Source organism: Schistocerca serialis, chromosome 3 (genome assembly GCF_023864345.2).
Source record: "Schistocerca serialis cubense isolate TAMUIC-IGC-003099 chromosome 3, iqSchSeri2.2, whole genome shotgun sequence".
NCBI lineage: Eukaryota > Metazoa > Arthropoda > Insecta > Orthoptera > Acrididae > Schistocerca > Schistocerca serialis.
The window spans coordinates 616,817,890-616,831,357 of record NC_064640.1 but is presented as its reverse complement, the minus strand read 5'-3'; the positions used below and the strand labels follow the sequence as shown (position 1 = coordinate 616,831,357).

General features: G+C 42.1%; 1 protein-coding gene across 3 annotated transcripts in view; it reads left to right on the top strand.

The window, feature by feature from the left end:
- The first annotated feature begins 10,581 nt into the window (after positions 1-10,581).
- Positions 10,582-13,468, top strand: part of LOC126470500 (zinc finger Ran-binding domain-containing protein 2) — a 76,433-nt gene continuing 73,546 nt past the window's right edge. For all 3 annotated transcript variants that reach the window (XM_050098384.1, XM_050098383.1, XM_050098382.1), the window contains exon 1: positions 10,582-10,816. In XM_050098384.1, the coding sequence (XP_049954341.1) occupies positions 10,749-10,816 (68 nt within the window). In that variant the 5' untranslated portion in view covers positions 10,582-10,748. The remainder of the gene's footprint in view (positions 10,817-13,468) is intronic.

The following is a 13,468-nucleotide window of genomic DNA, read 5'->3' as shown; positions in this document are numbered from 1 at the left end:
TGTGGCATGTTCACAGGTTGGAAGATCATCTGCATTGTTTGTTCTTGCGCCTGATAATAAAACAAAAAATGTCGTGTATCACAAGGTACTTAATTGAAGAGTGGAAGCTATGCATAAAAAAATATAAAGATTAAAGAATCATAAAAATACTTAATTTTTATTTGTATTTCCTAATAAAAAATTGAACTTAACATGTAAAATCTGATTATTTATTGGCTTTAAGGCGGAACAGATTTCGCCGTGTCAGCTAGTTAATGATATATACTGATACTTAACCATAGACCGTTAGCTGTCATTTGCATTTTGTTATTCCATGCCAGATGCGTTTTTGTTATACCACGTTTTATAGCGGTCGAACAGGATAAAAAGTATCCTATGTCCGTCTCCTGGTTCTAAGCTACCTCTCCACATATTTTCAGCCAAATCGGTCCAGCCATTCTTGAGTTATAAATAGTGTTACTAACACGACTTTCTTATATACACTCCTGGAAATTGAAATAAGAACACCGTGAATTCATTGTCCCAGGAAGGGGAAACTTTATTGACACATTCCTGGGGTCAGATACATCACATGATCACACTGACAGAACCACAGGCACATAGACACAGGCAACAGAGCATGCAAAATGTCGGCACTAGTACAGTGTATATCCACCTTTCGCAGCAATGCAGGTTGCTATTCTCCCATGGAGACGATCGTAGAGATGCTGGATGTAGTCCTGTGGAACGGCTTGCCATGCCATTTCCACCTGGCGCCTCAGTTGGACCAGCGTTCGTGCTGGACGTGCAGACCGCGTGAGACGACGCTTCATCGAGTCCCAAACATGCTCAATGGGGGACAGATCCGGAGATCTTGCTGGCCAGGGTAGTTGACTTACACCTTCTAGAGCACGTTGGGTGGCACGGGATACATGCGGACGTGCATTGTCCTGTTGGAACAGCAAGTTCCCTTGCCGGTCTAGGAATGGTAGAACGATGGGTTCGATGACGGTTTGGATGTACTGTGCACTATTCAGTGTTCCCTCGACGATCACCAGTGGTGTACGGCCAGTGTAGGAGATCGCTCCCCACACCATGATGCCGGGTGTTGGCCCTGTGTGCCTCGGTCGTATGCAGTCCTGATTGTGGCGCTCACCTGCACGGCGCCAAACACGCATACGACCATCATTGGCACCAAGGCAGAAGCGACTCTCATCGCTGAAGACCACACGTCTCCATTCGTCCCTCCATTCACGCCTGTCGCGACATCACTGGAGGCGGGCTGCACGATGTTGGGGCGTGAGCGGAAGACGGCCTAACGGTGTGCGGGACCGTAGACCAGCTTCATGGAGACGGTTGCGAATGGTCCTCGCCGATACCCCAGGAGCAACAGTGTCCCTAATTTGCTGGGAAGTGGCGTTGCGGTCCCCTACGGCACTGCGTAGGATCCTACGGTCTTGGCGTGCATCCGTGCGTCGCTGCGGTCCGGTCCCAGGTCGACGGGCACGTGCACCTTCCGCCGACCACTGGCGACAGCATCGATGTACTGTGGAGACCTCACGCCCCACGTGTTGAGCAATTCGGCGGTACGTCCACCCGGCCTCCCGCATGCCCACTATACGCCCTCGCTCAAAGTCCGTCAACTGCACATACGGTTCACGTCCACGCTGTCGCGGCATGCTACCAGTGTTAAAGACTGCGATGGAGCTCCGTATGCCACGGCAAACTGGCTGACACTGACGGCGGCGGTGCACAAATGCTGCGCAGCTAGCGCCATTCGACGGCCAATACCGCGGTTCCTGGTGTGTCCGCTGTGCCGTGCGTGTGATCATTGCTTGTACAGCCCTCTCGCAGTGTCCGGAGCAAGTATGGTGGGTCTGACACACCGGTGTCAATGTGTTCTTTTTTCCATTTCCAGGAGTGTATATACACTCCTGGAAATTGAAATAAGAACACCGTGAATTCATTGTCCCAGGAAGGGGAAACTTTATTGACACATTCCTGGGGTCAGATACATCACATGATCACACTGACAGAACCACAGGCACATAGACACAGGCAACAGAGCATGCACAATGTCGGCACTAGTACAGTGTATATCCACCTTTCGCAGCAATGCAGGCTGCTATTCTCCCATGGAGACGATCGTAGAGATGCTGGATGTAGTCCTGTGGAACGGCTTGCCATGCCATTTCCACCTGGCGCCTCAGTTGGACCAGCGTTCGTGCTGGACGTGCAGACCGCGTGAGACGACGCTTCATCCAGTCCCAAACATGCTCAATGGGGGACAGATCCGGAGATCTTGCTGGCCAGGGTAGTTGACTTACACCTTCTGGAGCACGTTGGGTGGCACGGGATACATGCGGACGTGCATTGTGCTGTTGGAACAGCAAGTTCCCCTGCCGGTCTAGGAATGGTAGAACGATGGGTTCGATGACGGTTTGGATGTACCGTGCACTATTCAGTGTCCCCTCGACGATTACCAGTGTAGGAGATCGCTCCCCACACCATGATGCCGGGTGTTGGCCCTGTGTGCCTCGGTCGTATGCAGTCCTGATTGTGGCGCTCACCTGCACGGCGCCAAACACGCATAAGACCATCATTGGCACCAAGGCAGAAGCGACTCTCATCGCTGAAGGCGACACGTCTCCATTCGTCCCTCCATTCACGCCTGTCGCGACACCACTGGAGGCGGGCTGCACGATGTTGGGGCGTGAGCGGAAGACGGCCTAACGGTGTGCGGGACCGTAGCCCAGCTTCATGGAGACGGTTGCGAATGGTCCTCGCCGATACCCCAGGAGCAACAGTGTCCCTAATTTGCTGGGAAGTGGCGGTGCGGTCCCCTACGGCACTGCGTAGGATCCTACGGTCTTGGCGTGCATCCGTGCGTCGCTGCGGTCCGGTCCCAGGTCGACGGGCACGTGCACCTTCCGCCGACCACTGGCGACAACATCGATGTACTGTGGAGACCTCACGCCCCACGTGTTGAGCAATTCGGCGGTACGTCCACCCGGCCTCCCGCATGCCCACTATACGCCCTCGCTCAAAGTCCGTCAACTGCACATACGGTTCACGTCCACGCTGTCGCGGCATGCTACCAGTGTTAAAGACTGCGATGGAGCTCCGTATGCCACGGCAAACTGGCTGACACTGACGGCGGCGGTGCACAAATGCTGCGCAGCTAGCGCCATTCGACGGCCAACACCGCGGTTCCTGGTGTGTCCGCTGTGCCGTGCGTGTGATCATTGCTTGTACAGCCCTCTCGCAGTGTCCGGAGCAAGTATGGTGGGTCTGACACACCGGTGTCAATGTGTTCTTTTTTCCATTTCCAGGAGTGTATATATAGGTATATTCTTTTTCTGGACAATTAAATGCAGTTTTCTCCCACCTTGCACCAACTATCCAATTGAATTTTTAAACTCCTTGGATGTGCCTGTCTTACCACCACACAATTTATACCTAAGAGTTGGCTCTGAAGTGATCATCCTTCGAAACATAAACCAACCAAAACTGTGCAACAGTATGCATTTGGTGGTAAGTAATAAATAAATATATACATATGCTGCAAGGTGGGAGAAAACTGCATTTAATTGTCCAGAAAAAGAAAAGTATATATATAAGAAAGTCGTGTTAGTTACACTATTTATAACTCAAGAACGGCTGGACCGATTTGGCTGAAAATTGGTGGAGAGGTAGCTTAGAGGTGGGAGAAAACTGCATTTAATTGTCCAGAAAAAGAAAAGTAAAACTTGAAAGCAAAAGCTGTCTTTCACATTACCTTATTCATACCAAATGGACTAAGTCCACAGAGATGTCATGCTATATTGATTGACAAAACACTTCTAATTATAAATATTTTTTTGACATGTAAACAATGCAATACGAAAATCATCATAGTTTCTTAGATCTTCTCAGCAACTGATATTCTGTTCGTAGAATCATATGCACTGCCAGTGGTCCTCATCTTCCCAACAAGATTTTTCGACTTCGTATCTTGGCATCTTCACCAGCTGTTCCCCAAGTCTGGTCACTTTGCTGAGCTTGACGATCCACTGGTGAGCTTTACTTACTTGGCATGTTGAGCAGTATAAGCATAAATATGCTGTTCATGTGGAGAAGAAAGAAAACAAAACCTTACCCTTATGAATCGGCCTGTGGCAATGTGGTGACGATTCCTTGTGTCTGATATGAGAAATAATTACTCTCTCAGTAGGTCAGGCCAATGCATGGTGGGCCTATGATGTAATTGATGGCTCAGTTCATGGACAAGCCAGTTGCGGGATTGTACTGCCTTCTCATAGAAGGACCTCATGGTAATCTGGAATCTGTCCAGCAGGAGCGGGATGCCACTGTCCCCATGCTGTGGACAAGTGGAGTCATCATCATCTTGGACAGTTTCCACTCAAAAAATGCAGAGCGGCCTTGAAGTCCAGGCTTTGAACCTCCTGCAGCATTGCGATGAGTGAATCTGCGGCCTTTACCGACATCATGGCTGCATATTGCAACACTGATTAGACCAGAGTTCTGTACAGTGTGACACCATAATGTGGTGGAAATGTCGACTATAGGTTGAGCAGCAGATATAGAGTCTGAAGGTGCTCTATGGCACTGCCTCTGACGCCACAAATGTGAGGGGCTCTAGAGAGTATTTGTTCTATAATGACACCTAGGTACTTTGCCACCCTGTTCCATAGGATAGGTGCTCCCAGTTTTTCAGCTCACAGAAGATCTGGCGGCAGCATTCTTCAGGTGAAGATCACTGCCTGGCTCTTCGCTGCATTGAATTTCAACTGCCACTTCGTCTACCATGAACCCAAAGTGTCACACACGAGCTGGTGGCGACGTCTCATTACGTGCCGACGTCTGCTGCGGATAAACGGCGCTGTATTATCGGCGTAGAGCACCAATTCAACGTGTGTCATCCGTGGTATATCTTCAGTATACAGGGAGTACGGTAAGGGGCCGAGTACCGACTCCTGAGGCACTCCTGCACGTATATGTCGATCTGTAGATGTACCATCGTCTGCCCTCATGTGGAAAGTTCGCTTGGATAGGTACGACGTCGGCACCTGACAACAAAGAGGCTATACACGAGGCGGTCGTGCCAAATGGAATCAAAGACGCTGGAAACATTGAGGAAAACTGCTCCAAGATATTCCCTTGTTGGCGGTGCTCTCATCACAGGCTCTATCATTCTCAAGAGCTGGTGAGAAGTTAAGTGGACCGCATCAAAAACCGAATTGCTTGTTAGGAATTGCATTCCCCCAGGGTGATGTGTTCAATCAGCCTCTTCGTGTACAGTCACTCGAAAACTTTCGAGAGATACAGGAGTAGACCGATGGGTCGGTAGTTGGTTATCTGGTTTGGATCTTTGCTGGTCTTCAGTATGGCCACAGCTCCAGCGTGTTTCCATGCTGAAGGGTAGCCGCCTGAGCAGAGTATCTAGTTGAAGACGTCGGCTGAGTGCCGATGGGCTCCCAGCGGAAGGTTATCAGCCGGTAGTTGTTGCTTCCATCGCTGCCTCTTGCTTTCCTGGGGCTCAGCGAGCGAAGTTCCTCTGTGAACGGTTCGATGACATCATATTCATTTCTGTCCACTAGGAAGATCTGTAGTTGCTCATCAACTCGACGGATATAGCCCTCATCCAAGACGTTGGTCACCAGTGTGAAGTTAGCAACAGTCGAATAAACAAATTCTTAAAAATTTCTCTGTTCATTTGCAAATGATAATCGAAATGGCAAGAACTTTTACCACCATAAAAACAGTTTTGGGTTCTAGTACGGTTCCTAGGTTCAATGAACAACAAGAACGATGATAAGTTGGCCACCTCTACCAGTAGGCACTTTCAAACCAACGTTTCCTTTGCAGACATGTCGTATATACGGTACTTCTATGTTTTCGTGATACCCAAGTTTCTTCTAAATATCCTACAGACCTATTATCCTCAGCTCACAGTGAGTGCATTGTGTGTAAAAACTTCGCTCTTGCTGCTGCAATGTCTCTGCATTCCATACAGAATGGAAATCTCTGAGCCAGTATAATTTATTTTACCACATAGATCACCCTATATTTCTCTAAGTGTCAGATACTCTTCTATGATGTAGTAACCAAGTACAGATCTACACACGAGCTCACTGTTAAAATTGTCAAACGCTATAGATTTCCAATCTCATTTTTATCCCTTTCTTGGAGGTTGAAGTATATGTTCACATCTGTAGACCCCACCGATATTAGTGCTCTGTTAATATGACCTATAGTCAGCTCCGAAGTACCACAAGCCTTTGCTATCACTTTACGAATTTGTGTCAAATTTATATTCACACTTGGTTCTTCACCATTGGCCAGATCAGTGAAAAACTTTAGCACATTCGATATGACAATTTCAGTTTGTTTTCGAATGTCTTCTCGTCCTTTGCGCACGCCAACCAGTGTAGTGCTACACATAGGCCCTTGCACACAAGTCAATGCACCTTTTCACAGAAGATTGAAACCACACGTAAACATGTGACGTTGTGCAGGAACATTGAACATTTAGCTGGTACTAACGTACTTCACTGCTACAATGTATACATGGTAACAGAGCTGTCAGGTGGATGAATCACAGTGCTTTGCACCTAGAGATTGCATGTAGTTGGTGTCACTTCGAGTCATCTATTTTCTTAATGGCCACTGTAGACAGAAATTCAACATGACGTCAGTTTGCTTAGCTCATTACCAAATGGTGAAAGTTAGGTTATGAGATACAATCCATGATGCAAAACGTCAGAGTATAATATCAGGATTAAGAAACCAGCAATGATAAAGTTAAATAATTGCCAAAACAAAATTCATAATTAATATGCTTGACTGATTTTGTATGGTAAATTGCTAAGAAGTGAAACAACATTTCAAAACTTCGACATTTATTTGCTACAGAAAATTTATACATACAAACTTATGAAACAATATTATAAGGAAATATATGGTACCTATTTGCCTTATCTCTTATGTTCCTTTTTCCTACATGGCAAATAATGCCATGAACAACTGTATTTTTTTCCTTCAATTGAACCGACTTTCTCACTTAATGAAAGGTTATTTAATAAAAATTGCTTCATAAGTTTATGTTCTTATTGATACACAGTGTAGTAATCAGATCTTTTCAGTTATTGTAAAACCAAAGTCGATTTTCACTTTCAGATACCTGGCCTCTTTTATAGACGAACAATCAATGGAAAAAGTATCCAGTCGTCATGGAACACATCAATTTGTCACAAAAACAAAGCAGCATAATAAAATAAAAGCTAAGTAAATGCAAAAGCACGAAATCTACATTAGTGACTGCTGTGAAAATAGGTTAACTTCTGACAGTAGCAGACGACGACACAGTTCCCCCCACCTTCAACCCAATCTCAACATCAAAACTTTCTTCCCAAGAAACTTTGACTGTAATGTCCCATTCTGATCTATGCTGTCCTGTGCCAGTGACAGCTTATGTGAATGCCGCCATTTGAAATGCACTGTGTAATGTTTTGACATGATGTTCCATTCTGTTCCATTGGGTGTGAATTGGCTTTAAGCTGTTATATTTTTCAAGATGTCAGAGACAAAGTAATTTGCTTACACATTCCGCTAATGATGCCCAGAATGTTTGACTATATTGTGGAATCTGTAGATTGATTAATAAACAAATAACCCAGGGAACACATTGATCTATGCTGACCGTTTACGAGAGTGGTGAGTGATTATATGATACAATAACAGCCTGCCCCAATTTTGCATGGGCAGCACTAAGGACGATTGTTCTGGCATAACATTAATTTTGTTTACAGGCCACTGTGTACGGTTATGATCAAAATTCAGAGAACAGCATTAGGTAACAGAATGTCATCATTTTTTATATATATTCAATGATTTAAGCAGTACATACCAGCAAATTTATCGCGAGGCACAAATGTTATCTGTTCCTGCCCTCTTGAAAGGATATATGCTAGAATTGGCATGAAATCCTTAGGGGACTCTCGAAAAACCTAAGCTGATCACGTGGGAATCTGAATCTCTGTTCATCTGCGTATGATTCAAGTACGTTAACTATAGTACGATAGCATTCAGCACCTGTTGTTGTAGGCGCTTCCTAGAGAGGTAATATTATAAACTTCACCATGGTTGGACTACATATCAAGGCATCCGTGAAACTCTATATTTTGTGACTGCATTTGTTATGTGTGTGTGTTGAAAGTGGAATTCCCTATGGTATCACAGCAATAATGGCACTCATAATATGAGTCTATGCTACTTTAGTCTACATTTGTGCATAATCTAAACTGAGTAGTAAACAACTGTGATCATAACAATAGAAAACTTTTATCAATATGCACAAGGTTCTTTTCATATGCTACCCGTTCTCACATTTCCCTTCACACCACTTCAACATTAACTCTATACCACCAAATCTGTTCTTATCAGCATAATATTTGATACACCCTGAACCACACGGATGACTGAAAGCAGTTCTGCCATTCATCACAAGGTGGCAATGGCGTCGTTTTCACAGTGGTAGGTGACTAATTCATCATAGTTCAGCCAATTTGTATGAATTATTTAAAATGTGTACACACAAATCTTCATTGAGATTCCGTCTATCTTTTCAAAATCCCACAGTAGTTCCTGAGATTAGCCTGAACATACAGACAGAAACCAAAGAGGGGGACTTTGGTCGTGTAGGTAGGAGATTTATTACTTTTCCCCCCAAAACCACTGTTTAATGAAGCTACATCTAGCTTTACAAAGAACTGTAGTTACTTTGTTATTTTTACGCGAAATATAAGATTAGTCACAAAATACCAGTCAATAACTTTTGGTACAATTTTGTTTGTTAGCAAAAGTTTTGATTGCCTCATTATGATACATCCATTATGATACATAATTTTTGCCTGGTCAATTTATGAGTGAATTTCAGTTACGCACACCAACAACACAAGTAGACCCAATATAGGAGTGTATGGTACACCAGCAGCTTCTAAACAAAGACAGAAATTAATGAAACTACTAATGACAACTCTCTGATTCCTGCTGTTTGAATATAAATTATATCATTTAATAACTGTTCTGTCAGTATTATGGAGTTAAAATTTTTCCAAGATAATGTTATGAATCGCTCTATGAGTTGTCTTCATGCAGATAATAAGATGTCTTAGTTCATAGGAGTTTGTCTTTAGACAGCAACCAGTAGACCCCCAATTCTTTAAAGAATAGAACTCACCTGTATAAAACAGCTTCAAGTGTCTGATTACTTTACAAATGATTTAATGTGTTAAATACTTGATATTAAGTGTGTAAATGAGAAAAAGGTTACAAAAGGTTTGAAATTATACACATAGTACTCTTGTTATAAAACAATGGATGAATATAGGTTAGGCAAATTGCGCTCCATTTTAAGCAAAAGCACGTGTTTCACACATCTCAGTGATTATGATGTCATATATTCTGAACTATGTGTCGTACAATGATATAATTTGGAAGGTACATTGAGTAATATATGTAGTCACTGTCTGCAAAATGTGTGATGAATAGCCTCTGTAAAGTAATTTATTAAAACGTCATGCCTGATGTTAAAGTTTTACTGTGGGCCATTTTAAGCAGAACCTAATTTTTCACACACCTAAATGTCGGTGATGTCATATCTCTTAAACTTTGTGGCACACAATGATTTGATTTTGCAGGTACATTCGCTAAGTGCTGTCATTCTCAAATACTAGATGAATAAAGTCCAGGTATTTGCATGCCATCAGCTATGCTGCCTCAAGACAAATACAGTTTTTCACTGCAATACTTGCCTCGTGTTAAACTTTTAATATCATAGCTCTTAGTGAGTAGGCAGCGACGGTATTTTAAATTTTTGAATTCCGTCAATAATTACGTGAAATATTGAAAATTAAATTCTTGTTGTCCCTGGAATCCGTTAGACAGGCAACATGCAACTGGCATTTAGTTCCTGGATAGTCACTTAGTAATATAGATCTAAGTGGAGTGTTCTTATGGAATATAAATTGTGAAGTATTCAAGAACATTTGTCCATCTTCGCAATAATAATGTTCGTCAGTTACATTTTTCAGAACTTTAGAAGAATATTTTAATAGCTAAAGTGGTAATCAATTATTAACATCTCATTTAATATATTTATGAATGTTTGCACCGAGCTCTACTGCCGATCGCATATTTATAACTTTAAATCTGAACAATAACACAGCATCGGAGTTGCCCCCGATATTAGCTTTCCTTATGTTAAAGAGAATTTAATCCTACCTCGTTTGGGAAAAAGAAAGGTTGTCGTCACATTTACTGTGCCAAACGGGTGATAAACCATTAGACGAATGCTGAGTTTTCACTAAACTTGAAGAAAAATGAAAATGTCGTTGCATTGAAGCTGCTGATTTGATGTTGCAATAAAAAGTAAGCTTAAATTTTACTCCGTAATTCTTACATATAAAACATAAAATGCATTGAGGACAATACAATTATCGGAACCACCGAACGCAAAAAACATACTATCATAAAAAGGTACTGTGACAGCAATTTCAGCTGTGGGCCAAAAAATATATCTATGAAACCAGTGTTGCCAGATTTAATCGTTGTTTCATTAATTGTGGGTGGAAGGGGCACGGAATGGAATTTTGTGGTGATTGTTTGGGAAGAGAAGAGTGGGGATTTCTTTGATATACGACTAAATTTAGCAACACAAATTAAAATCTTAAAAATTTCTATTCCGTCGTAACGATTTGAGACAAAGTATGGACACGGCATCGGGTAACAGTCGATTTAAAATGAGCGAAGGTGATTGGATATGCAGTGACCCTCAGTAAGTAAAACAAATAACACTGAGGTAGCGTATTAACTATTCCCTCTGCCTTTTGTCATCGTTAATATTCATGGTTCATTTGTTGGTATTTCAAACTATTTACCGCCATCGATTTAGAAGCAGAACTCTCGTCATTTAATTTTGACGCGGGTAAAACAAGTGCCGCCCCCCCCCCCCCCCCTCTATCCAGTTTATTCTATAGTGATTGTTTACCTCGGCACCGATCAGTGCCTGGATTAAATTCCAAATCGCAGCGCAGGATAAACTAACCTAGGAAATACCCGATAATCGTCATTTGGTGTTGCATTGCGTGACCTTCGAAGAGAAATCGCAGAGATCTGTTCATCCATCCGTAAAAGACACACCAATGGACAGTAGTTTCCGCCTATTAGTGTTTACCCTATACAGATCCATTAACAACTCGAGGGTCTGAGATTTAGCCTAATGTTCTTTCTTTGAAATGTGTGTAAGCTTATTCTTTGCAGTACTATACTTTATCATGGATCTTCAATGAGAATACTCATACTGAAATTTAAGTTTCATCACATACGAATATTTGTGAGCGTACAAACGTTGAAATCGTATTAAATACGTATTTCCAATGGTACTCAAATCTCTACAACGTCTACTCTGTTGTGAGCTGGAGACCGGTATTGTGTAGATTCATTAGTTAATTTAAATTCCGATTTTACTCAAACGTTGTGTTGTTTTATATTTGGGTTGTTTCAGTAACTACACTGTGCTGTAACGGAATTTTCAGATGCAAAACACTTGATCTATATCGTCATACGAAATGTAAGATATGTTCTAAATACGAACATCTGTATTTTAAGATGATTAAGTCTGACTAGTTGGAATAGTATAATTCTTAAAGTATGCTGTACAGAATAATACGGCTTCCTCATACACGGATCAAACTTCTCTTTTGTCTTTGTCTTTAGAAACATATGTAACTAAAAAATTTATGCTCTACACACACTTAACTATGTATGTATGTGCAAAAGTAACTGATGACCTCTGTAGTGGATAACTAACTGCATCAAACATAAATACTGGTGAACCACGGTCTTTTCCTCCTATTTCTGCATTTGACAGAGTGGAATTAGTTTATGTATCATCGTCCAGATTTAGCTTTTCTAAGTAGTCCTGAATTACCACCACTGAATACTATGATGGTTGTTTTAAATGATATGGTTGCTTACTTCTGTCATTTTTTTCCTCACTCAGTGATCATGAATTTTCGCAACTGATATTACTGTCAAAAATTTCTCTCTAATTCCCTGGAGGTGACTGTAGCAGGCTATAGCCGAAGATGATGATCTGCTTGCCCACGGAGGATCCATCCGCAGCTTGTGGTCTAGTGGCTAGCGCTGCTACCTCTGGATCACGGGCTCCCGGGTTCTATTCCCAGCCAGGTTAGGGATCTTCTCTGCCTGGGGACTGGGTGTTTGTGTTGTCCACATCATTTCATCATCATCATTTGTGGCAGTGGCTAGATGGGATTGTGTAAAACTTGGACTTTGAAAAATTGGGCTGTTGTAAGGGCGCTGATGACCGTGCAGTTGAGTGCCCCACAAACCCATAATTATCATGAGTAAGGATCCACCTGGATAATACTCAGAACACTTTATCCATTGCCCTGTAGAGTGTATAAGTAGTTTTCCACAAAAGCGAGGGCTAACACATACTAACTTGATTTCTTGTGACATTGATTTTTTTTTTTTTTTTTTTTTTTTTTTTTTACATAAAAATTCTCATATATCCTGTTCATTTTAGTTTATATGTAACCATACTAGTGGTGCAGCACTGGATTTCTTGTCAGTCTTCAAAATGCACCAATTGTAGTATTAAAATCTGCATTCCAAATTAGTGCAGGCTTATTACTGATAGAAAATTAGTGTTTTATGGATTCTCAATGAGGTAAGAGCTTATAGTACTGTAGATGTTAACCCAGGGATATGTGCTTCTGTGTTTTAGAACATTTAGTGTCTAGGAAGAGCACGATTTAAATCTCAGTCTAAAGCGCTTGCAGATGATGTCAAGTTAGTGGTAGCAAAATGGCTGTCGAAAGCATCCAATTCCACCCATCTGCTTTGACCCGTGACGTAAGGGTGTTGTGTATGACGTCGTCATTGCGGAGTTTGAGTTGGTTGTGTTTGTAGATATCATCTTGTATCTTTTGGTGATAAGTAATTGTTTTTTTGGGACTGTTTGTTGTAATGTTGTGTGTATTGGATGTCTTTTAATTTCCGTAGGGATGTTTGACTTTTGAATTTTTGAGGTGTTGTGGTTTTGGTTTTGTTTTTCGAAGTTGTAGGTGTTGGTTTTTTTCATATCAGTAGTTGTGGTTGACCTATAAAGGTCAAGGGAAATGACCGATTCCATTTTATGTAGTTTTATATGTAGGTACTGGTGTTTTGGTATCATCAGCAGTGTCTGATTCCAATTTCCGTAGTTTTTGCTGTAGGCATTGGTGTTTTGGTATCGTCAGCTGCGGTTGACCTATATAGGTCAAGGGAAGTGTTCGATTCCTATAGATATTGTAATTATTTTTGTGTTTGCCTTTTTGTGTGCTTTGGGATTGCGTTTTTTATATATATATATATATATATATATATATATATTGTCCCCTCCCAAAAAGAAACCATTTCC